The following is a 27,208-nucleotide window of genomic DNA, read 5'->3' as shown; positions in this document are numbered from 1 at the left end:
TATTATATTTAGAAAGATTGTTTCATGTCCCTAGTTTTTTTCTAAGTCAAGGGTTGTGTTCTTTTTGCTCAAAGATGATAGCTCCATAGTCAGATCATCACCAGCATTTCTACAAATTCTCTGGTAGCTTAAGGGTGTGAGGGTGTCCATAATATCACTTATTTTATATTTTATTTCTTATAAAAGGAAAATGTTCTAAAATGAAAGGTTTGGGAGAATTGAAATATTTCCAAGGCTTGGAAATTGCACCAAGTAAACAATATTTTTGTACGTGCCAAAGAAAATATGCCCTTCTGTTGTCAAAAAAAAAAAAAAAAAAAAAAAAAAAAAGCCCTTGATATTATTTCTGAAGCAGGATTGTTAGGAGTGAAACCCAAAGATTTTCTAATAAATTAAAATCATAAATTAGTTTTAGCAGAAGGAATGAAAGGATCTACGAGAAGTTTTAGCACAATATAGGAGTCTTGCTGGACGATTGATATTTTTGTCCGAAACTAGGCCAAATCTTGTTTAGGCTATATGCTATCTCAATATATGCAACACCAAATAGAACATTGGGACTCAAGCAAATCATGTGTTGCACTACTTGAAAAAGAATCCAGGAAAACGGACAGAAGGGTGGGGTGACCCTGATTGGGCGAGTTGTCCTTTGACTAGGAGGTTGTTGGCTAGTTTGGATTATGCCCTGGAAGACCAAGAAGCAACATACAATATCTTCTGCAGATTTCGTTTGATGGCATAGTAATTTGTGAGCTAAAATAGTTGAAGCAATTACTTGGGGATATAGGGATTCGCCATGCTCAAGGCATGTATCTCTTTCGTGATGATTAGCCTACGTTGTTTATTGTTCATAATCCAATGTTCCATGAGTGAACATAACACATTTGAGTGGACTGTCATAATGTCCGAAGTGCAATCAAGGATGGTTTAATTTCCCCGTATGTGCCTACGAAGGTGCAATTAGCAAACAATTTTACTAAGCACTTGGGAAAAGACTCGGTTTGAGTTTTTACTTAGAAAGGTGGGCGTTACAAATCTTTATGCTCTACGCTACGACTAGAGGGGGATATTGATAAGATAATAGGGAATATAAAAGATAATATTTTGTTGGAAGATTATATTTTGTTGATTAGGATACTATTCTGCAACTTACATAATACAGTACTAGTTTTCATAAATAACTGCAAGATAATTTGTCAAAAGGACATAAATCACCAAGCTATCAGTTAAATTACCTTAGAATCAGCAAATGAATTCAAACACTAACACTTGAATCGTTCTTCCTTACAGGTCAAATGAAGACAGAAAGGAGAATAAGGGGAAAACCGAAAACATTCAATTTGATTAGCCGTTGCAAGTCATCCCTAGGTAAGTGTAAGATATAGGCCTTTACATAAGATCAATCAACATATAAGACCATTTAACAAACATCAATAGTAGCTGACTTTGAGTCATACTTATCAACATTTCGTATTTACCATATCACCCTTAACCGGCCTTAACTATAATCAAGACAAACAGTAGGGAGGAGTAACAACATTAAACTTGGGATTATGAGACGCGCAGCCTAATCTGCATCACCATTATTTTCATAGTTTGCCTGTTAATAGTAAATATCACCTGTCACCTAGAGTTTTAAACTAGTCCAAAATCAAGATATTTAGTTACTTAACATGCTACTTCTGTACCACCACTGCTTGTTACCTTCGGCTGTTTGTGCTGTTTTTGCTCAATACTCTGCAATTTAGAGTTATATCCCCAAAGAATACAATAATTACATAAACCTCTGGAATTTTATCACACCAAACAGCCATTAAAATTTGTAGTGATCAGATAGGTCTACAAACAGGTGCTATATCTTACAGAAAAGGTTGCAATTTTCTATATACAATCTGGCTAATCAGCCATAACTCTAATTAGAAATCAAATTGATCATGATAAAAACGTTCATTTCAAAATCTCCCATGTTTTCACAAGGTAGATAATAAACCACTAATAAATTCTTAAAAAATATCATTTCATGAGACAGCATAAATCACACCATACAAAATAGGACATCATGGATTTTCATTTAATAATTTATACTCCGTACTTCGTATAAAAATTCAAACCTACATTCAAAGCTTCAGAGCTAATATCATCCCATCACGCATAAACTGTTGATCTTATTGACTCATGATGTAAATTGTGTTAGCACCAACTACTATGAAAGGCCTCAATTAACCCACTTTATGATGAAGTGAGACAAATTGGGTAGAAAAACAGGTATTCTCTGGTGACAATCTCCAAATCCACAACATCAGCTTGGCATTTCCACAACTTTGTTGAGGACAATTCATCAATTACACATAAGGCCGCAGCATGCAGATCAAGTCAAAATTGATGAGCATAAGTTCTTTTAAATCACATTTGACAATTCAGTATCAAAAAAACACCCAAAGAAAAAAAAAATTAAAAAAAAAAAAAAAAAAAAAAAAGAGGGGGGGGGGGGGGGGGGGGGGAGCTCACAGACTAGAATAAAGCTAATTAAAGTATATACCATATTATGAACAGCACTAACCCATTAGAATTAATGCATTACCAAGTGCAAAAAAATTGTATTTCCATCTCACTTGCAGAATTTGGGAGCATTAATCTGAGCAGGAGCAGACAGCCGAGCGGATGATCTCATAAAGGGCCAGACAGTACAATCTATATAGCTTGTGTCCCACCCTCAAGCAACCTTAAACCTGAAATAAAAGATATCACAATACGTTTTCATTATCCAAAATGGTGCTTTGTATTAAATTATTCCCACAACAAAACCACCAAGCAATATCATGTCTAAAGTGTAACATCTTCATATCAGCCTCTGAACATGGCAATTAAACACACAAGCAGACAAGCAATACCAGTAATAGAAGACAGTAAAACATCGACTGAAACAGAGAAAAAGCACAGCAGCAGAACAGATGCTAATTATCTATTCAAACAAATTCAGAACTGATTACATATAATATTTTGGAAAGACAAACCTAGAAACAGGAAAATAAACATAATTAATTTCCCATAATAATGAAAAGAACACATAAATCACCTGTTGCTTAGAAGGATCCTCTTCCACTTTTAGCACAAGCATGTGCACTTTAATGCCAAATCTAACACGATTCCAACTATATATAATCACTAAAAATAAAGATAGCACCAGTTGGAATCCATGTCACACAATCACATAAACCAATCTCAATAATACAGCAATTTGTTGCACCTCCTATCCCATATCATCATCAGCTGTAGGCTCCAATTACCAGCTTCAAAAATTCTGTTCCTCTGTCAAGCTGCCCAAAAGAGACTAGTCAAAAAAAAATAGACACCCTGCACCCAAGTGTAGAAGGCTATCCTCTGTTACACGGCACTTATGCATCTCCATCTACCTGAATTGCCACTCAGGCCATAAGAATTAGGATGATAATCACATCCCAAAACTCCTGTTGTATATATCTCCTGAATTGGTCATTCGAAACTTAGCATCTTCATAACCACCATAGAATTTGTTACCCAGTCTCTCATTCCTAAGGAGCTCTGCTATACCAATATCATTTCCACTTTGAAGCTCACTCCAATTATCCCAATGGCCATTTGAGACTGCAGTATTTCTAGGCGGTTGCTGGAGTGAAAATTGTGAAAAGGGGACATGATTACTAACTTGAGACTGGTCCATATATCGAGAGGAAAAGCCATATGCGTCGTTTGGTGGAGAGAAATTATCCCTAACGTCAGTATATCTGAGGTTCTGATGGGGTGAAAGAGATCTTTGCATAAGTAATTGAAGTCTTGAATCATTTTCAAATGCAGACGGCTGTACAGGGTAATTTGACCTCATGTCTATAGAGGAGTTATTGATCCCACCTGGGAGCCTCCCTTTACCGACAGCCAAAATCGCAGGGTCTATAAATTCAATATCATTAGCAGGGCTTACATTTCCACTTGGTGGTGTCTGATAAGGGTTTCTGCAGAATGAAGGAGTGTCTATCATGTGGTTTCCTGTAAGAGATCCAAAATTAAATTCTTCCAATTGCCAAAAAGATTCAAAATATCCAGAGGAAAGACAATCAGGAGGAGTATAGTAACAAACCAGACTTCATTAAGTCATAAGTCTGATCACTTCTTTCATGCGAAGAAAAACCTGGAGGCGGCGGTGGCCTACTTGGTGCAGAGAAACCAGGTGGAGCTGAAATCTGAGATCTAGAGACTGAATTCAGATAGAGAGCCTATGTCAGTTAATATTAGAAAACAACCATTAAAGCATTACAAATGGGGAAACATTGACAAACTACTAATATGGTAAGAGAACCCTATATTTTCCTACTTGGGAAAAAAAAAAAAAAAAAAAAAAAGGAAAGGAAAAACAAAATAGGCACTCACGAGAAAGTTTATTGGTAGGAAAAATGGAATGGCCACTAGTTAAATTGTCCGACAGCTCAATATTCCAATGAGGAAATCCAAAACCATTGCCCATTCTATCAAAATAAGGATCTCTAATCCCATGAAGTTCCTGTCCAAAAGGGGGATTCTTTGCTGCCTGGCCAATATTGCCAAGCGAAGGCTCCATGTCTATTAAATGATTTCTGGAGTCCTCCTGCCTTGCAAAAGAAAATCTGGATTGATTGCTATATTGACCTTTGAAGGAACCAGCAATGTTTACCGTACCCTCTGGTTTTTCAGTTTCACTCAATAGCTTGGCCAAATTTTGTGGGGATGTCAAAGAATCATCCCAAGAATCAAGATCTAAGGAAAGAATATTTGATATGATGTTGTTCTCTCCCATATCCAGAGCAGGCTGTGACTCGACAAAAGGAAGCTCACCGTCAAATCTTCCCATATGACTCCCTTGCAGACCTCTAAAAAACAAAGAACTATCCTGTTCTGGAGTATGGCTGACAAAACAGTCCAAGAATCCGTTAGAAGCAACAGATGAACTAGATACATTTGTTGTCAAACATTCATCAGTTAATCTATTTACAATAGATGAGGCAGCAGTATAATTTTCTGCACATTCAGCACCACCATGCGACTGTAAAGGAGCCCTTAGATGACTCAAAAGATGAAGCGGAGATGATGTGGGAATCACTGCTTGATTTATGACTATAGCATCCCGAAGTCTTTGATTATTAAAGTCGTCTTCTGTCTCTGAAGACATATTATGTAATACCGAAGCTTGCATATCTGATCTTACATCAGATGCTTCTTTTACAGCAGTCAAAGAATAAATAGTAGTAGCAGTAGTAGAAGATGAATGTTCCTGAAGCCTCTCAGACTCATGCCACTGTAAGCCTTGATTCTTAGGGGATAAGAAATTATTCAGACTCAAACCATTAGGTCTGTCAGCCTCAGAATGTTCACTATTAAGCTGTTTGTCAGTGCTTAAAGATGATAGATCAGAGCATAGTTTCTGAATTTTTCCGTCCATAACAGAGCAATTCCCCTTGTCTTCGCCAGAAGAGCAAGGTTGTCCATCTAAAGAACTTGTACTTAAAAGCTGTTCACCACCTTCTACATCACTACTAATTGCTGGGGAACAAGATGACTGGCTTACTGACTTTCCAGCTGAAGCAACTAAAAGTGCAGAAGAGACCTCTGAAACATTTCTCTGAGAACTATTACCAGCATGCTTCTTCACCATTTCTGGATTTTCCATTTTACTTTTAGTTTGATTTGCATTTATTTCTTCATTTGACATTTGCTTCTTTCCAATATCACTGGGAATGAAGTCAGAAACAATTGTTGCAAGCACTGGCGGCTCATGAACTGTCTCAGCCTTCTGCTTGGTTGATCCATTAGAGCTAGCCAAGCTTACAGAAGGAATATTGCAATTGGAAACGCGTGCTCCCCTGATAAAAAAAAAAACAGAAATTTAAAACAATGAACAGACAGTGATAAAAGGGCAAGAAAGAAACATACCATGATGCTGCTGGCGGCAGGGCACCAGATCTACCCGAACTACTATTTGGGGGTGAACCTTTTGAATTGCTTGCTGAATTCTGTAACCAAACAACCGCGATTAGAATCTATTACCACAATCAGCAAAATCAATTGTAGACTGCATTTAATCATGTAAATGGGAAAAAGGGGACCACCATACTCTTTAACAAATGTCAAAATCTCAACCCAAATATCTAATATGGTATACGTGTAGCCAACATTTTACATATGCAGTAAATAATTATCCAAACTAAGCAGAAGACATGAACATACACGTAATATATAAATGTTAGAACTGTCACTTATTTCTTCATTTTGGTTGGCTTTGAAGATCATCCCTTATATTACACTGATTTGGCCCCGCACAAATCAGGTTGAATTTTAAGGTTAAAGTTATTTTAAACAGTTTAGGTAGGTTTCAAGTTGGACTAACTAGATTTGCAGGATTGAAGTGAATTTCTGATGTACCGTCTAATTGGATTTCTAAATGTTAGTTCATTTTTGCTTGGGTCGGGCCAGAATTGTAATGGTCTAAATACATCATAATTGGCAGTTGTCAATTGTAATAAACTAAAATTTTGAGATAGAAATAAAAGCAGGAAGAAGATTACCATTTGAATGAACTAAAACTAAAAGAAGATGATGAAGATATTTAAGCATTTGGGAAGTTTCATTCTCTCCCAACTATGCAGTTAACAAGTTTTACCAGGATGTTCCTCTCAAATCCTCTACATACTAACCTTGACCGTATAATTTTCACAACATAATTCTATTTTAACGTAATCACTAAACTAACTTTTGAGATATTTATACTAACCTTCAGAGTATATTTTTAACAATATCAAATTTTTATAATTTTACGTATCAATAATCAAACATTTATGTAAGCAAGAGAGTCAACTTGTATTTAATTTGGGATAAAAGGAGTCATCCCCAACAAAGAACGCACACTTCTCAGTTCTCAAAGATTCAAACAAGACTATTCTCCTTTTTTCTCAACTTTTGGGCCCTCAAAACTCATCAACTCTCATCGGCATATATAAATAACACTTCAATAGATAACACAAGCATTGCAAAATAAGCACATGGGATGATACCAAATCAACTGCTAGGAATTAGCTCCCAAACAGTAAGTAAGCAAGCTAATTAGATAGAAAAGGATAGCTAAGAGGGATAAGTTGTATAATCAAACTGATTGTTCAACAATACAATGCCTTCTTTCGAGAGGAAGGTGCTCTCCAACAAGTCAATAACAGACTTCTCAACAATATTCAACATGATCATTATTCCTCCTAATGAGGACTATATATAGAAAAACTCTCATAACAAACTCTATCTTATTTCCCAAGCTACTATTAATAGGCTATGACTAACATACCCTTCCCCTAATATTGATTCCTTGCATTACCCGCCGTTCAAACTTTCACCTTGTCCTCAAGGTGGATAATAGTCGGCCATCGATTCCCGGCCTTGGCAACAATGGTCACTGGTGGCAGATAAATCTGAATTATGCTCCAGCATGTCATGAGAGGTCATTGAATTTTGGATAGAGTTGGTCTTCGTTGACTTGGGATTAGTTGGTTGTGGATAGGGGAATTGCAATGAACATTTTTTGTTGATGACTTTTGATTTTAAAACTGATGTTAGATGGATGGGCCTAAAACTAACAAGCCCAAGACCTGAAGAGTCTAATTTGTAAGTCACCACAAAATATGATAGGTTGGGCTGAAAATGAGAAAGCCCATTCAGTCTCAGATACCTACTATGGCAGTCTGTGTTGTTTGGAGCATGTGACCTCTTGCTGAAATCAAGAAGTATTACTATTATACCCTTACTAGTACCTTCTACTATATTCCTCTCCAAGCTATTATACCCTTACTAGTACCTTCTACTATCTTCCTCTCCAAGCTAGCACATGAATCATCAAGGCATCTCCCATTAACTTCTCTTTCTGGGTACTTCTGGAAACCACCTCCATTGAAACTTCCCACCATCAGTTTCACCGCCGGTAAAAAAGCCCAGTCCACCTCCGAACATTATCCCACCACCGGTAAAACCACTAGAAAAATCACCATCCCGTCCTGCAATCATCGAGGGAGACGAATTGATCGTTCCACCGTCTTCTCTTGCGAACCAACAGCCCGGACCACCTCCAGAGCCGCTTGCTCCAGACCCGCCCCTCACAAAGACACCTTCCCTGTTCAGGCCACCACTAGCGGTGGTCTTACCTCCACGCTCGAGTTCTCCAGCCATAACTCCCTCAAAATCACGGTGAAAAATACCAGCTCGCCCAAAATATCCACCACCCAGCTCGCCGACAATTTCCCTTGGACCTCCACCTGTAAACCCATCCCCGAAATCGCCAAGCCTTCCCCCATATTTTAGTTCCCTTGCAAAACCCTGAACTCCGCAACCCATTCCACCGTCAATTTTGTCAGGGCCACCCAAAAAATCACCACCACCACTGCTACCAAACACAAATTCACTCCAAGAATGTCCAGATCTACTTGTCTTAGCATCCTTAAACCGAACTTCCGATCTCTCCGGTCCTCTAACTGACATCACCACAACCGCACCACTGCAACAACCACCAAATAGGTCGTCGGAGCAAAAGTATTGTTCACAGTTGCTCATCTCCAAATCGGCTGTCTCCTCCATCATGATTTCTACATCACCGCTTGGAAGGTCAGTGGTGGTTGAGTGCTTCTCATCACTGAGTTCACTTTCTTCCTCCTCGAGCCCTTCCCGAATCAGACTTAGCTCCACTCTAATTCAAGAAAATGCTTCTTCAAATATCTTCTCCAGATTTCTTTGAAGGTTATCAACAATTCTTGTCGTGGATTCCTCCATCCTTTCGGAGAATTGCTCAAGTGAATGTGACCAAATCGGAGCTCCGACGACCTCCATTCTCTTTTTTTTTTTTTTTTAAATGGCTGAAAACAGACTTTCAGAGGCTGAATCTACCAGGACAGATCTGATACCATTTGCTAGGAATTAGCTCCCAAACAGTAAGTAAGCAAGCTAATTAGATAGAAAAGGACAGCTAAGAGGGATAAGTTGTATTATCAAACTGATTGTTCAACAATACAATGCCTTCTTTCGAGAGGAAGGTGCTCTCCAACAAGTCAATAACAAGACTTCTCAACAATATTCAACATGATCATTATTCCTCCTAATGAGGCCTATATAGAAAAACTCTCATAACAAACTCTATCTTATTTCCCAAGCTACTATTAATAGGCTATGACTAACATACCCTTCCCCTAATACTGATTCCTTGCATCACCAAGTGTATAAAGCTTATCATGCCTAAAATAATACAAAGTATCTATTACTCATCAAGAATCCAGACCAAATCTTTACAGAAAAAGAAAAAATGAGTTCCAGCCAGCAGAGTCAACGGAAACCTATTTTGCCAAAATTCAACATGTTCTCGCTTTAAATTCCTTTATTCCTTCTTTCTCCATAGCAAACAAACAATTAATAGAGGATATAAAAGCTCAAGGAACGAAACAAATGGGATGTAATCAACCATGGAACCAGTTACCGCACCTAAATAACAACATTTACCCTTCAGTTCAGAGTATATTGCCAGTTTATTTATAAGTTCTACCCCAAAAAAATGCTGGTAAATTAACGCGCCTAAAGAATGTCGATTACCTCCATGGACACCTCAAATGAATATTAGCCATTTAGCCAGTTAATGCACCAAAATTATGTCAACTATCCCCCCAGAAATTCCATCAAAAACCTTTAAGCCTGTACGAGTGTACGGTGTCAATGCCAGTTTAGCTCTTGATCTTACCCCCAAAAAGAATGTTGGTCAATTACTGAACCAAAATTGCCACTCAGGAAATTCCAACAATATCAGTTCAAATTTCGATCTAGTACACAAATGTACTCAATCCCTAACAGTATGCAGAGCTTAGCTTTCTGAGATGTTCCTTAAAGAATGCAACAATTCTTTTCTAGACGTGCTCTCATCAACTTACTCTCATAAGATCACATGGTCCTAAATTATTTCACCTCCATTTAACCAAATATTGAAATGAGTGCAGTATGTACTTGGTGGATACACTAAGGTGCTATAATGGTTATCGTTAATTGATGTTGATTTTAATTTTAAAATCTAACAACAGAAGGTTGTAGACTTCTAGTTTCCAAAAAAAATCTAGTTCAAAACTTGCATATATTACAAGCCCTTATAGGCTTAGAGAAAAGGGGAACGGAAGAACCATCTCTCACACTAAAGCAAAATCACATGCTAAAAGTTGCCTTGATACATAAAAGGTCCTCATGTACTTAACAGACTAGCATGACATGGGCAATGAAAAGTTTAGTGCTTGTAACATCATTTATTTCACATTGAGCTGTAAATAGTATGTTAAGCTAATATTTGATTGTGTGTACGTGTCAATACGTAAATGAGTGCAGTTGAAAACTTTACATTTTGATTTGCACGCAAATTCCCTAAATCCAAACATCAATCATATATTTTAGTCATTACAAGTGAGAATAGATTTAGGTAATTATTTAAATATTCATATCACAATCTATGAACATAATCCCTCCATTCTTTTATCTTCCACCCAGTTACTAACTTACTATAGATGCTCAATTTAAAAGGTGGGTTTGTGTAAGAAAATGGTGAACATAGTAAGAGAGAGAGTATGGAAAGGTGATTATTGTGAGGTTGAAGGGGTAAGATGGTGAAAAGAGTGTCAAAAATAGAATAGCAAAGTGAGTAGAACAAAAAATAGCGACCTAGAATGGAAAGTGAGTAGAACAAAATAACGGAGGGAGTATTTGATTACTATATATTTCCATCACCATTCAATTTTAAAGTTGAATAAAGCTCATAAAATATGTGTTTTAAAAAGATATTGCCTTGAATTGACAAACAAAACACTTGGATGCACACCCATACTGCCAATAACGAACAACCTAATATGTACCTAAGTTCGTGTAACAGAGACAAATGCCCATCAATGTCATCTTCCAAATAACTAGGAAACGAAAAATATGACCTAAAACCACCACTTGTAACATGCATATACGCATACATACTACCAATAAATAGTGAAAACATAAAATTTCCATAAGAATGTCTGTAAAACAAAAGTGAAAACAGGAAAAATAAATAAAAACAAAACAAAAAAACTTGTAAGTTAACAAGGACCAATTCAGTTGTCACGAGAAAAATATACTACCTCCGTTACAGGTTATGTGCAACGATTAGACATTTTTCCTCTCTGCTTTATGTCAAATCGTTGCACATAGCCTGTAACAGAGGTAGTAAATAATATGTTGAACGTACACCAACATTCAAGCCCCAACAAATATCTACTTATTAAAGAACCTTCTGTGCTACAGAAATCTTATACTTTTCTCGTTTTCTTACAATCACAACATGTGCCCTTGGCACACATTTTAAGAGAGTACAAAGGGTATGCAGACAGTTTAATCAAAATACCTTTATCACATGTAGGGAAGAATTGAGAAACAGGAACTTAGGATATTTAAATAAATTTGTCCATTTATTCTCTTCCGTAAACACGTCCGAAAGGAAAATATTAGAGATTATGAAAGAAATTATAGCACAACAACACGAGCTCTCTGAAAGCCCATATACAGCCACATTGATATATCAAGAAATGTATAGGAAAAGAGTCTTACAGTTAAAGTATTTTTGACAGACGGCTTCTCGATTACAGCAGAACTAATATTGCAATAATCATCTGTTGGGGGAGGCAATACAGTCCCTGCACGCCGTTGCATATTATTGGTAACCCCAGTGATTTCCTGAACTCTAATCCAAGAAAGGCAAGTCAATAATACTGAGCGGTGAAATCAGATTTTTTTTCTTTTTCAATAAAAAAAAAGAAAAAAAAAATCAAAAGGCAAAGGCAAAGAAAGCCAATGCAAATCCAAGAATGAGAATCACATTTCAGATATAGGCTGTAATCATACAAGAAGTTCAGTTAGTCCAATTATGTAACGCATCATCCAACAAATAAAAATGTGGCATAGTGACATTGTGACAGAGGGGGTAGAATTGATATAGCACATAGCCAAATTTGGATGTCCTTAAACCAACAGCTTCTTTTCAAAGAACAATGAAAAACCTACATCTTAAGCAAGCGGACTTATCAATACCTTGTGTAAGCAGATATGATTTCATCTTTTGTGAAGCTATCCTCTTGTGAACCAATCTCATGCAAGTATAAACAATCTGGGTTGGTGCAGGGCTGTAACAAAAGAAATACACTTAATGTCAACAAGGATTGTGTTATATATACATATATATATAGGGGAGGGATCCGGTGAGAATAGGTTCATATGTGAGAATTCATACTTATATGAGAACTGATTTTAAATTTAGAACATGTGAGTAAAAGTTTAGAACATACGAGTAAAAATTTAGAACATGCGTCTGAAATTAAAATTTAGAACATCTGAGTAATAATTTAGAACATCTAAGTGAGTAATATGTTTAGAACATTTGATTTAAGAATTAGAACAAGTGATTAAAAATTTATAAAATCTGCTTTATGAAATTTTAAACATATGAGTAAAATTTAGAACATTTGATTTAAGATTATGAACATGTGAATAAAAATTTAGAACAAACAAATATAGAATATAGAAAGTGTGAGTAAAAAATTTAGAACATATGAGTAAAAATATAGAACATACGCTTTAAAATCTGGAACATACAATTAAAAATCTTAGAACACACATTTTAAAATTTAGAACATATAAGTTAAAATTTTGTAACAAGTTATTTAAAATTTATGATATTAAACTTAACTAATTTATGGTTTAGAACATGTGAATACTAAATTAGAACATTTGATTTAATTTAGAACACCTAAGGAAAAGTTTAGAACATCATATTTAAAATTTAGAACATACAAGTAAAAATTTAGAACATAAAGAGTGTTCTCACATAAAAAAAAATTCTCACATAAGAAAAATTCTCACGAGAGCCTCCCCCTATATATATATATATATATATATATATATATATATATATATATTATGAATAACTAACACCCGGATATCATACCACATTTCTTAGCCATGCATGACAGTATTTTGTGGTTCCAAAGCATGCCCTGTAATATAAAAGTCTAGTCTTTAAAGCAATTAATATAAAATAATACAAAGCAAGCACTAAGAAAGTTTTGATTCCATGCTCAGCCCACCTCAAAGGCCTAGCGTCCAGAATGAACCCATGCACTGACTGAATACAACGAATTGCTTCCTCCTCTTTAGAGTATGTAATATATCTGAAAACCAAAAATAAACAGCAGAACACATTTTTGTCATACCTTCTGATAGATTTTATACATTGCAATGGGTCAATAAAAACCTAAATAAATAAATAAAACTTTGGGCAGTCGAGCAATCTCAGCATTGAAGATATAAGAATTCAGTGAATCCTTAAACCCAAACTATATTACGACAGCAAAGCTCAAACGACAAAGACAGACATTGCTCAGATATGCAAGAAGCTCTAAGAGCTTGAAATGTTTTAGATTTTAGAGAACAATACAAGTTCAACTTTCAAGAACTTTAAAGCTCCTTTCAAGTTCTACTTCCTCTGTTCTTTTTTAATTGACTAATAGCCTCATAGCACACAATTTTAAAAAGGGAACAACTACAATACATAACATAATTACTATATAGACAAATAACTCGACTTACACACTACAAGTATTGTTTGCAAACTGCTGAATGGTGCCAGCTGAAGTACGGGATATAGACACCTTCAAAACCTTGCCATACTGGGCAAAATAGTCTTTATGTTGAAGAAGCTGCCCAAAATATTGAAACAATTAACTACCAAAATTGGCACCAAAAGGAATATGAGGATAAAAGGGGGATCAACAAAGCACTCACATCTTCATCTGCAAGCTCAAGAGGTAACCCCACTATGTAAACAAGATTTCTTTGAATAACACGAACGCTGCTCAATTGCTTCCTGCTATCAGATGTTTTAACCTTTGCTTTATGTGACTTGTGTTTCTTTTCCATATTAACTTCTTGCACCAACCTGATAAGAAACACATTCAGCAAATAATACATGAAAAAAATTGGTATGTGACATGCTTTTCTTCCTTCTTTTTTGGGTTTAGGTTAACCAAAAAACAGCTCATTTTGAAGTATGAACCATTACAACAATGGCCTAACAAAATACAATAAGATAATAAATCAGTAAAACAACCTTTCACAGTCTGCAGCCATCCCTACAATTCGGTCTTTATCATATGCAGTGCGACAGGCAGGGCACCGTCCCTCTGACTCATCCTTCTCAGCCATATCCATTATGTGATGCCAACACCACACACAAATCTGCACACAAGAACAGAGAAATTAATACATTTGCAGCCATCTGTTTACATAATGATTAAAGTTTTGTTTTCAGGAAAGTACAAGTTCAAACTTCAAAACTTGTTAACAGCAAAAAATCGTACAACACAAACAGAGAGATTATTACTGTCATTGACTTTCAGGTAGAGTCAGCTGACACTAATCAAAAATGAAAAAATAGTATGCACAACAACAACGTTCACCCTTCACCATATACTTTTGACTAACCCTCTATAGTCGAGAACATGCAGAAAGCTAAGCTTTTAAATGCAAAACAACCAAATTAAGTTTGCAATGAATAAAATAACTCAAATACTAACAGGCTAACAAGCAATAGATATGACTTTAAATAATGATAAATAATAAAATAAAAAAAAAATTATTAAATATATAAAATAATAAAAAAATAAAAAAGGCAAGGGTTAGGGCTGGATTTTCAGTGGGAAGCAACACATAACTGCTTTCCTTGTCAGAACAAGGCAGTGCAGATGAACCCTTATCAAGAAGACGTGGATCAAGATGCAAGGCCGGATTTGAAGCACAACAAAAATTTAATCATAAATGGTTAGATCCTTAGTTTGTATTAGGTCGGTAGGTCCTACCACTCTTTCACATATCCCATGCTAAATGGAGCATGCAACTTCTCAGACCTAATCAACTTTCCTGACCTAACTAAAGTACTGAACACACCAGCCCCACTCTCTTAATGGAACAATTACCAAAATCTTACCAGGATAAAGAGAACAAATCCTAACAAAACCCCGGTCCACCAAAACAAAATCATACTGCACACATAGAACCAAGCATGATGCAATCATAACAATTAACAAGCCACAAAAAAGAAACATTAATACAACCCCAAACTTCCACTTAGGTTAAAGCAAAAGGTTTGGACTGGCATAATGCAGGTCACACAATAGCCTAACATTTGATCGACTAAACATTGAGAAAGATTGTCTTACATTCAAGATATTGTAATATTCCCAAATTCTTAAAACTACGAACAAAAGACATTAACAGTTATCAGCCTATCAACAAGTTTTAATTATCATCCCTTAAATACACAGCCATAATCAATTGATCTGGAAGAAGCAAAGAACACTACATTGTAAAACAAAATAAAGCCACAATCATAATATCACGGAGAAATTTCAACCTCATAGCCACATCTGCACGGCTTCAATTGCTGATCAGTCAAATCCATCTCCTCGGCACAAAGAGGACAGGTCTTCTCACCCTCGTCACTCATGATTGATCTGGGACAAAACTAGTAATAAAAAAATAATAAGCCGAAGAGAAAGAACATTAAAACAAATAACTGAAACCTTGATTTTGCTAGCAAATTGCAGCTTTAACCACAAAAATTACAATTCAAATCAAACAATTCAGACGCGAAAGGAGAGAATCTAAACAACAAGAACCATGGTCCAATTTCATAGTTCCATCCTAACATTTAGGGTTCTGTAACACAGTTTTAATACCAAATTTGATTAAATTGTCGAGTTAGGCTCGAAAAATCACAAATTTAAGGGAGAAAAGGTCCAATTTCATAGTTCCATACTATGATTAAAGGCAAATTTGATTGAAATATCAAATTAGACTCGAAAAATACATAAATTTCTTCACTAAGAACAAATTCGATCTTTATGAGCCTTAGTGATTATAACTATTAACAAATAGTTCAATAATCGACTATAGAAGAACCCTAAATTGAGTATACTGACAATTGAATAAACGATAAACCCTAGATTGTGAAATTGATGTTCGATGATTACAAAAAGAACAACATGTTACCTCGGAAGCTTCTTTAATGGAGGATAGAAAGATCAGAAGTCGCTTCAATTGAGATCGTGGAGTGCGCTTCAATGGAAAACTGAGAGATAGAGAAAGAGAGATAGAAGGCAGATCTACGTTCATCCGTTTTTTATTACTCCGTATAAATTTGTAGTACTCCGTATTTTTCCTATTATATTACCGTTTTTAAAATTCGCAACAGTTTGAGTATGAAATCCTATCTACTCCCTCCATATTTTAATAAGTGTTACAGTTTAATAGTGGTCTTAAGATTTTAACCCATTGCCACATCAAAATTTATATTAAATTTAATTATTTTTTTAATTTTTTATTATGTTAAGACTCCTCAAGACTCAATCAGATTTATCTCTTCAACCCTCAGACTTATTTAGATTTCTTTAATATATTTATTAATTTTTTTTCTTTTAATATATATATATATATATATATATATATATATATATATATATATATATATATAATGGGATCATATGAGACCACATCCCTTATGTGAGAACCCTATTATATGTGAGGACTAATTATAACCGTTGGATCAATTACATCCAACGGCCACTATTAAATCCCGGTCAAACAAAACTCCTGCGTTTTTTCTCTCTTCTCCTTCCTCTTTCACGCGCTATTTTCTCTCTCCTCACAATTTCTCTATTTTCTACTCTCTTTCTCTCCGCTATTCTCTCTGATTTTTCATCACTACTCCTTCAATCTTCATCAATTCTTTGTCAAGGTGAGTTTATTGTTTATATTTTCGTGTTTTTCAATTAGTTTTAGGTCACATTCAATTACATTTGTAGATTTTCGTTTTGATTTTCGTGTGATTTTCGCTGATTTCAGCTCACATTGTTTATCAATTTGTGTCGATAATGTTTTACTTTGTTTTTTTCATTGATTTTAGTTTTATTGTTGTTTTTTTAGTAGTTATCAAGTTATTTTGCTTATTTTCGTTATTGTCCAGTTTTTTCGTTTTTTTGGAAACCTAGAATTCACTGATAATTTGTGCTATTATGTTGATTTTAGCTTGATTTTAGGTATTTTAATTATTTTGTGTATTTTAATTTGATTTTCAGTTTACTTTAGTTCTCAATTATGTTTTATTTTCTGGTTTTATCTTATTTTTTGTTTGATTATAGCTTTATTTGAGTAATTATTAGTTGATTTTAGTTTTAATTTTGCTTCATATGAGTAATTATCTTACATTTTCTTTGTTTTTTTTTTTTTTGGAAACCTAGAAGTAATTGTTATGGATTCTGCAAATGTTCCTCAAGAAAATACAATGTATGTGTTTCTGCTCATTTTATTTTTATTATTTGAGTTATTATTATTTTTGTTGTTGTTGTAGATTAGTTGATGAGTTGTATTACTTGTATGGGAGTTCTTGTAGATTAGTTGATAACTTGTTCATTTTATGTTTTGTTGTTCATTTATGAAATATTAGCTTTTTAATTGACAGTTACAAGCAATAAAAAGTTGTAGATTATGTTGGGAAGTAATTTCAATACATCTAAAACTGCCACAGGTTAATACTTGTACGTGAAAGCAAATAGGAAAAAAAAAATAGTTTAAGATGGGAGTACAAGGCTCTCATCTCTTTTGTTTGTCTTTGAAATTCTCACAATCAAAATTCCCTGTGCAATGTTATTACTATCGTCACCACAAAGCTACCAACTTCGTCGTGTACTTAGTTCGGCTTTTCACATTAGTAGCCAAGAAGCTGATAGTTTGAAGGCGTTTTACTATTCGGCTTTTCACATCAAAAGCCTAGAAGTTAGTTCATTATGTTGCACATCAGGTCTTAAAGTAGATATCAATGAGAAAGAATTTGAGTTTAAAAACAAGTTCTCTAACTTCTTCACAGCTTCGAAAGTAGTTGATAATTTGTTCATTTTATGTTTTGTTGTTCATTTTAGCACTAAGTATTTGTTCATTTGACAAATGAGCAATTAACTATTTGCTCATTTGAGAAATGAGCAATTAACTATTTGCTCATTTGAGAAATGAACATTTAAGTTTTTGTTCATTTTGTTAAATTAGTAGCTAAGTATTTGCTCATTTGACATCAAGGATACCTATTTTGTTGAGCAGGACATCTGTTGAGACAAATTCTGCTGTTAATGTTGGTGAGCAAGATGCAGCAGGGGGCAGGACAGTTAAGAGTTATTGGTGGTGACCAAGATGCAGCAGGGGCAACACAGTTAAGAGTTGGTGGTGACCAAGATGCAGCAGGGGCATCACAGTTAGGAGTTGTTGGTGGTGACGAAGATGCAGCAGGGCCAGCACAATTAGGAGTTGGTGGTCGTTCTACACAGCCACAATATAAAGGAATGAGTTTCAAGACAGGATCTTCTAATGACAAAGGAAAAATGGTTTTAAAGGACACATTAAAGAAAGAAAAACAGATGATTAAGGTAGTGGAGATGAAATCCAGCAATGAATTGCAAGGTTTGAAGTTAGGCAATGAAGTGGAAGGTTTGAAGTCTCACATTCATGGGACATTGCATAGTCGGATGTCACCCTCATCCATTGTTCAAGTTATGGAATCAGTTTTACTTTCACAAAATCAGTTGAAAGCAGTTAGAGATATAGGATTTGGGTCGATGGAGTTTTTGAAGGTGACCCAACTGCCTTTGCGGTTGGGTTTATGGTTGGTGCAGCACTTTGATGCTAAGACGTGCTCATTAAATATTCCTGATTCTGATCCTTTCTGTATTACTGAAGACCATGTGCATGAAGTTCTTGGGTTGCCAATAGGGGGCATAGAGATTAATAAAAATAATTTTTCCAGAAATAAAAAAGTCATTCGGCAATGGAAAAAGCAATTCCAAAGCAACTCACTCTCTATCAAAATAGGGGAGCTTAAAGAGTTTTTGAAGGAGCATAAGTCAGCTGGTGCTATGTTCAAACGGAACTTTCTAGTTCTTTGTGTGTCTACACTGATGGATGGTAGTCTTCTTATTTTTATTATGCTCATTTTACTTTCAATTTGCTCATTTTCAATTTAGTTTGCTCATTTCTATTTTATTTTGCTCACTTAAATTTCTATTTGCTCATTTCTCTTTTGTTTTGCTCATTTTTTTGTCAGGGAAACAAAACATGAATATTAATTCTGATATTCTTACATTTCTTTCTGATGTTGATAAAATCAAGGACTTGAATTGGTCAAAGTATATCCTTGCTTCTCTCGTGAAGGGCAAGCTTTTATGGGAAGAACGTCCAACTCGTTCTTTTCCTGGGTCTTTATTGTTTCTTATGGTATTACTATAATTTTTGTTTATTTTTAATGTAGTATTTCTTACTTATTTGTTGATTTTTAATTTACTAATTTTTCTTTTCTTACTTGTTTGTAGTTATTATATGTTGATCAATTTGTACTTGAGGAAGTTCGAGCTGCACGTGAAATTCCAATCTTGAAAGGGTGGACAACAGCTATGTTGTCAACACGTGAGAAATTGGAACTCTTTAAAGGGAGGCTTGGAAATATTCGTGCTAAAAAGCTTGATGTTGGTTCTTCTAGCATGACACAGCCTAAAATGGTGTTTAACTATAATTTTCTGTTTTATTCTTTTCCTTTTTATCCTACTTTTTTAACTTTTTTGTTTTTTATTTAGGAAAAATTCATTCCTTCTGAAGTGGAAACTCAAGTAGTTGCCAATAAGGTAACCATATATACTGTAATATTCTTTGTTCTTTTTGGAAATGACCAACTAATTTTTGCTCATTTGTCTAATGAGTAAGCAATTACTTGCTCATATTTGAAATGAGCAAATAATTTTTTGCTCATTTGACAGATGAGCAAATTATGCAATTGGTTATGTGTTATAAGTAAGCTTGGTTTATATTTGTTAGGATATTTGCTTTCAACTTGTTCTAACTTTCTTTTTCTTTTTTTTTTGTTTTGTTTTTGTTTGACTTTAGGAACAATCTGATCCAATTCGTACAAAAAATGAAGAAAGTGAACAAGATCCAAAGAAGGTATTTATTATATGAGTTTTCTGGAAACCAATATTAATTTTTTGTTCATTTTTAGACATTGTTTGAACAAGAGTATTGATCCCTTCTAATTCGTCACTCCCCCCCTCCTCCACCCCTTAAACACACACACAAACACACACAATTATTCTTGTTTATTTGTCATTTTTCAATCATAATCTGAATCAATTTTTTGCTCATTTGTGAAATGAGCAATTAATTTTTTGCTCTAGAACCGGCCGTGGAATGTGAAGAGCACATAAAGCCTGAGAATAAAAAAAAAAATTGAAAAATTAAATTTTAAAGAAAAAAAGAAGTCAGATCTAATAAAAAGGGAACATATTATATTCTTGAAATTACCATCAACAACAGAAAGAAGCAAGTGAGAAAAAAAATGAAGAAGTGGAAGGATTAATACTTTTTTTCGCTCTAGTACTATTGCTTCTAGTTATTTTGTATCAGATTTACTGTCTTCTTAGATCTTAGTGCATGGTCATCAGTTTGCAAGACTCATTAATTGAAGTGGAGTTGTAGTATGTTGAGCAGATCTTTGTTTCAAGTTTTGGGAAGAGGAATGGGGTGACTTGGCATTGTAGTTTGTAGAGTTCTTCTCAGTATGATGCATAGAGGCAAGTGGCCATATGTGTGCTTTTGCATTACTCATATGCATCTCATGAATATAGAAAAAGTATTTTATGTAAATGTTGGTCTTTGGTTACTACAATCTTGTGAAACTCATATATGATAAATATGTGGATATTTCTTGTGAGCAGGAGCATTATAGCTCTTAATTTTTTGCTCATTTGTCAAATGAGCAATTAATTTTTTGCTCATTTGTCAAATGAGCAAAAACTTCAATGCTCATATAAAGTTCAATTTGCTCATTTTTATATGACTTTGCTCATTCCATATCCACTTTGCTCATTTCATATCCACTTTGCTCATTTCATATTTACTCTTCTCATTTATATTTATCTTTTTTATGTATTTTTTTATTTTTTTATTTTTTTTTACAGAAATGCCTTATGGAGCTTGCAACAGCATCTACAAACCTGGTCTTGGCATACATGTATTTCAGTCAAAAACATGAAACTGCCATCAAGTATTTTCCAAACAACGAGAAGATACAAACGTTGAAGGAAGATGCCATGGGCATTTGTGATGAGCATAAGATGAGCTCCAAAACTTTGACCGAAGATAATACTCTTTCATTTAGCCAAGATGAAGAGTATTGGCAAGATCCAGCAGTAATTGAAGCTTGGGATAGGTTTTTTGAGATTTCAAGCAACAAAAAGCATGCTGAATCTTCAATCAATGCAATGGTTGTTCATCCAAATGAATCGGAACCCATTGATGTTACTAAGATTGCTTCTGAAAGTGTTCAGATAACAAGTTGTATCCCTGATGTTGGATGTTCAGATAGGGCTTCTAAAAATGTGTTCAAAAAAATTGGAGATTCAAGTTTCAAATCTGCTTCAGGACGTTCACTTGCCAAAGGATCTGGAACTCCTACATTCAGTTTAGGAGTCTTTTCTCAAGAAACTGATTCTCCCCCTAGCAATGCGCCTACTGAACCTGTAGTTGCTTCTGTCAGTGCACAAGTTGGTGCTTCTATTGCTGATGCTTCTCAAGCTGTTAATGATGCTCTGAATGCTAATCCTCAAGATCTCATTTCTGATGCTCAAGAAGCTTTAATTGTGCATAAGAGAAAAGGTGATACTGAAAAGAAGAGTTATATTCCAAAGAAACGCAAACCTTAGCCATCAGTGCTTCTTAGATCACCTTTTAAGTCCCGCATTATGATAATTTACAATCCATTATCACCAGTTCAGATGAGCGTCTTGAGAGCAATGTTTGCTGATGATAAAAATCGTTTGTAAGTATTTTTTTATCTATAGAATTTATTATCTTGTACATTAACTTCCATTAATACTAACTTTCTTTATTCTTTTTATGCAATGAACCAATATTTAATGGAGAGAATGGTCTTGAAATTTTGAGATTACATCTTGAGAAGCTTTATAATAAATATAAAGTTGATACAGAGATCATTAATGCTTGGTGTAGCATTCTGAATTATAATGAGCTGTTTAGAGATCCAAATTCTCCTGCTCGTTTCTTTTTTGACCTTAGTGCTACCGTAAGTTCAAATTCTTTCATTTATTTTGTTTTATTGAATTATTTTGTTTTTTTGTTGTAATTAATTTTTTTTTCTTTAACATGTAGGACTGTCTTATTCACTATGAGATAGATTCTGCTGCCCATCGGAATAAGATGTTTTTTGAGGTTGCTGAGAATTTGTACATGAAATCAGTTGTACCACACAAGGATATTCAACTTTTTTTCTTCCCAGTTTATGTAGAAGATCATTACTATTTGGTATGTTTTAACACTACCACACTGAATGGTAATATTGAGCTTTTTGATTATAACGAAGATGCTGGAGATCATAAACAGCTTTTAAAACATTTGGTATGGCTTAAAAGTTAATATCTATTCACATTATGTTTGTTTCTTTTACTTGAATGATCAGATTTTATTATGTTTTCTTATTTGATGTTTTTATTTTCAGAGAACTGCTTTTTCAAACTTTATTCAATGTGAAGGAAATGTACAGAGTTTTATTTTGGCAAATGATATCAAGCGGATGGAAATTTCTGTGATTAATGGTTCATGGAAGTCTTCGGATAAAAATCATTTGCATTGTGGAGTTGCAGTGATGAGACTCATGGAAACAGACATGGGTTGTGCAAAGTGGGATCCTGGTTTGAAGAAAAATAATGTAAGTCTTTCAGATTAGTCTCATTAATAATAAGATGTTTTGGTCTATTTGCTTACTTGTTCATTTCATAAATGAACAAAGAAATGTTTGCTCATTTCACAAATGAGCAACTAATTCTTTGCTTATTTAAGAAATGAGCAATTAACTTTTTGATTATTTGCTAAATGAGCAAGAAATTACTTGCTCATTTATCAAATGAGCAAGAAATTACTTGCTCATTTATCAAATGAGCAAAGAAATGTTTGCTCATTTATCAAATGAGCAAAGAAATGTTTGCTCATTTGACAAATGAGCAAGGATTTACTTGTTCATTTCATAGATGAGCAAGGATTCCTATCAAATGTTTACTTTAATTTTGAGGTCTATGGTCCATTAATCTAGCAATACCGTAGGCCATTGCCTTACAAGTTACAACTGCAACTTGTGGTGTTACTTTTACATGTTTGCTCATGTTATTGAAATCTCCTTAATTATATAGGGTTTGATTATGTTATTTGTTTTGCAGCTGATAATCTTGACTAAACTTCGTGAAAAGTACACCCTGGGAATAATTACAAGTGAAGTGAACACTATTCAATCTGTTAAAGAAATTGCTCAGAAGAAGAAAAAGCAAAGTAAAGTTTCTGTTGCTGACAAAGAAGAAAATGCTGAAAAAGAAGAGCCTGAAGAAGAAAAGGTTCAAGGAAGAAAGAGCAAAAGACTGAAGAAAGCTGAATGTTAGGGAATTAAATAGTTAGTAGTGATGATTTGTCTTTTTTGGTTTAGGGAATTGGGTAAATTAAGATTTTATCTACTTTTAAGTAGTCTTTGAATGATGTAAAACTGATTTATAAACAGATTTTACCAATAGAAGCCTACCCTTTTTTTACTATAGTGATGATTATATTTGAATTAAAATTCAATCTTTTATTTGTTTTTACTTCACATACCTTGTTATATACAGCCAGTGTTCATTTGAAGTATTCGTTCATTTGTTAAATGAGCAAATAGATGTTTGCTCATTAAATGATAGATCAATGAATTCTTGCTCATTTGATAAATGTTCAAAGGATTTCTTGCTCATTTGATAAATGAATAAAGAAATGTTTGCTCATTTCACAAATGAGCAACTATTTTTGCTCATTTAAGAAATGAGCTTTTACCTTTTGATTATTTGCTAAGTGAGCAAGGAATTACTTGCTCATTTGATGATTGAGAAAAGATATGTTTGCTCATTTGACTTGAGGAGAGCTGATTTTGAACTGGGAGATGAAACAAGAGTGCAATTGTTCCAAGTTCATATAATAGCTAATTTGCTCACTTGCCAAATGAGCAAATAATTATTTGCTCATTTGACAAAATGAGTAGTAAACTATTTGCTCATTTGATTAATGAGCAAGGAATTATTGCTCATTTGAGAAATGAACAAATATTTAGTCACTCATTTGAATATGTTCTATTTTCAATTCAACAATATTGCAAAACATTAAACTATGATTAGTACAAAATTAATAATATATTATTAAATATAAAAATTCAACAAAATCTTATATGTATATAAAAGTACCATTACACTTTTTTTGGACAATTTCTAATATCATGATGACTCAATTCACCACAACCTCTACATAATCTCTTCTTTTTTTGGTTTTGTTCTACAACCTTTTCTTTTTCTCCCTTAAGCCTTTTTGCACTTCTACCTCTTGTTTCAACATTTGACACATCAATCTCAGTCGCTTTCTTTTTTGAAGTCTCTTCATTTGATACATGAACTCCTATCCCTTTATTCTTTGAAACTTTTGGAGGTTTGACAATTATTTCAGTTGGCACACTAGCTCCAATCAATAGCTCAATGTCTTGCTCTTTGTTTTTTGCACTTCCAGCTGTTGTTTCATTATTTCTTGCAATCCTCTTTGCTTCCAAATCCTTTCTCATTCCTTGAAGATTTATCACAAGGTCTTGAATATCTTCATCTTTGCCTTCTGCCAAACTTACACAAGTGTGTATCTCTGACCATAAATCATTTAACAATTTTTTCTTGTCTATTATATTAGCACATTGCTCCAACAGGTTTCCTCCCAAGTCAAAAATTGGTTTCTTTAATGCCATAGTAGTCCACCTGTGTAGCATATACTGCTCGGGAATGGTTTCAAACCTTTTTGCTTTCCAAACCCAAATCATATGTCTACATGGAATTCCTTGCCTATAAAATAGCTTGCAAGAACATGTGGTGTCATAGTTAGTTGGATTAAACACAACATCAAATGTTCTAGTCCGATTTCCTTCACTTACTGTTGCAACTTCCAATTCATTTTCTTTCTTCAATTCATCAACACCACAAGAAAAACAAGCAATTTCAACCTCGTATTGAAATTCATAAAAGACAGAGTTAGTATATAAATGTGAGGCATGCTTTTCTATCCCTAGTGGTGTTTTGCACTCAGGATATTTGTGCTTTGAATCATTATCATTCTGACCTTGAGTGTGTCTCTGGGCATCAATTGCAGCTTCATATCTCAAGTAAAACTCAACAAGTGACACATGAGGATTGATAAAGGAGTAGAAAAAGTTGTTTTCACTTTCGGATCTTGATGTTGTACGCATTATTCCTCCAAGGAACACATCTCTGAAATAGGCCAGAATCCACTTGTCTCTTATCTTGTACATATAACCTAACCACTCATGTTGTTCCAAGTGGTATTCAATCATCACCTTGTTCCACCTTTCTTCAAACTCAGCAGGTTCAATTTCAAGGTGCCAAACGCAAGCACATAATTTTTTTAGGAAACCAGTTTCTTCTTGCATGATTGATTTCTCCACCTTATCTGGTAACTTTTTCATTATGTGCCACATACAGAACCGATGTTCAGTCTTCTTAAACACACTTCTAATAGCAATTTTCATTGCTGGATCCTGATCTGTGATCATACACTTAGGTTCATTCCCACCCATTGCCTTGAGGAATGATCTGAACAGCCATTCAAATGACACGATATCTTCCTTTGCTATGAAACCAGCAGCAAAATTAATGCAATTCTTATGATGGTCAACGCCTGTAAATGGAGTAAACACCATGTTGTACCTGTTTACACATACAAAATGAAGTTTATATGAGCAAATAATTTAATACTCATTTGAAAAATTATCAAATAATCGATTGCTCATTTGTCAAATGAGCAAATAACTCAATGCTTATTTGTGAAATAAGCAAACAATTCTTTGCTCTTTTGTCAAATGTGCAAATAATTGAATGCTCATTTGTCATATGAGCAAATAACTCAATGCTCATTTGTGAAATGAGCAAACAATTCAATGCTCATTTGTCAAATGAGCAAATAATTCAATGCTCATTTGTCAAATGAACATGCAATTCAATGCCCATATACATACTCTTATCAAAGAATATTAGACTTATGGGGATATTCAATTTTCACATAGAAGTAATGAGCAATTAAACTAATTTTATTTAAAACAAGGTCATTAATTTCAGCCATAGCTAGTAATAACACATAAATGAATTACCTATTGGTTTGGTATGTGGTATCAAAGGATACCATATCACCAAATAGAGCATAACTCTTTTTACAAAGGGGGTCTGCCCACAATGCTCTACAAAGGCAATAATCTTCATCCATCTCAAAATCAAAGAAAAAAGCGCTCCACATTAGCTTTTTGTTGGTAAAGTTATCCACAAACATTTGAGCATCGCTTCCTTGAATGTATGCTTTTAAATCTCTATGAAAATTTTTGAAATCTTCCTTAGATGCACCAATGTTTTCATATCCTCCAACAATTTCCTTCATCATCCAAAAAGTTGTAACGGGACCAATATTCACCTATTTAAAGAACAAAACAGTTTGTCACATGAGCAAATAATTCAATGCTCATTTTTAAAATGAGCAAACAATTCAATGCTCATTTGTCAAATGAGAAAAAAAATTATTTGCCCATTTGTCAAATGAGCAAACAGCTTTTATTAGAACATACAGAGAATTCATGAAACATAAGAGAATTTGAAACATAAGAGAATTCATGAAACAATTCAATGCTCATTTGGCAAATGAGCAAAAAATTATTTGCTCATTTGTCAAATGAGCAAACAACTTTTATTAGAACATATATAGAATTCATGAAACATAAGAGAATTTGAAAGTGTTACCTTAGAATTATTCACAATTATTTTTTTGTGCAAAATGTTCATTTTCCTTCATTCTTTATGGAATAGATTGCAGCTAGGTGTATAAAGTGCATGAGTATGTCCCTCATGAAATTTTGTCACTATGAATGTGTTATCATCACAATGCTTTAGGACAATATGTGCCTTGCACCCAA

The 27,208-nt window shown here is 34.2% G+C and overlaps 1 protein-coding gene across 4 annotated transcripts; it reads right to left on the bottom strand.

The window, feature by feature from the left end:
• Positions 1 to 1,928: 1,928 nt before the first annotated feature.
• Positions 1,929 to 16,263, bottom strand: LOC145558415 (uncharacterized). 4 transcript variants are annotated; one of them, XM_081619649.1, is made up of 15 exons: positions 16,132 to 16,258; positions 15,494 to 15,604; positions 14,192 to 14,319; positions 13,867 to 14,020; positions 13,672 to 13,781; positions 13,170 to 13,253; positions 13,031 to 13,079; positions 12,118 to 12,209; positions 11,638 to 11,770; positions 5,941 to 6,020; positions 4,405 to 5,870; positions 4,115 to 4,231; positions 3,077 to 4,023; positions 2,561 to 2,729; positions 1,929 to 2,319 (listed from the first exon to the last, which is right to left on the bottom strand). In XM_081619649.1, the coding sequence occupies exons 1-13, from the start codon at positions 16,252 to 16,254 to the stop codon at positions 3,452 to 3,454; spliced, it is 3,219 nt and encodes a 1,072-aa protein (XP_081475775.1). In that variant the 5' UTR covers positions 16,255 to 16,258; the 3' UTR covers positions 1,929 to 2,319; positions 2,561 to 2,729; positions 3,077 to 3,451. The 4 variants fall into 4 exon arrangements, with proteins under 4 accessions (XP_081475775.1, XP_081475776.1, XP_081475777.1 ...); XM_081619650.1 differs by having other exon boundaries at positions 2,582 to 2,729; XM_081619651.1 differs by lacking the exon at positions 1,929 to 2,319 and having other exon boundaries at positions 2,488 to 2,729; positions 3,077 to 3,317; positions 3,414 to 4,023.
• Positions 16,264 to 27,208: the final 10,945 nt, after the last annotated feature.

The sequence above is a fragment of the Chenopodium album genome, chromosome 9 (assembly GCF_948465745.1).
Source record: "Chenopodium album chromosome 9, dcCheAlbu1.1, whole genome shotgun sequence".
Classification (NCBI taxonomy): Eukaryota; Viridiplantae; Streptophyta; class Magnoliopsida; order Caryophyllales; family Amaranthaceae; genus Chenopodium; species Chenopodium album.
This window is presented reverse-complemented; position numbering and strand designations above follow the sequence as displayed.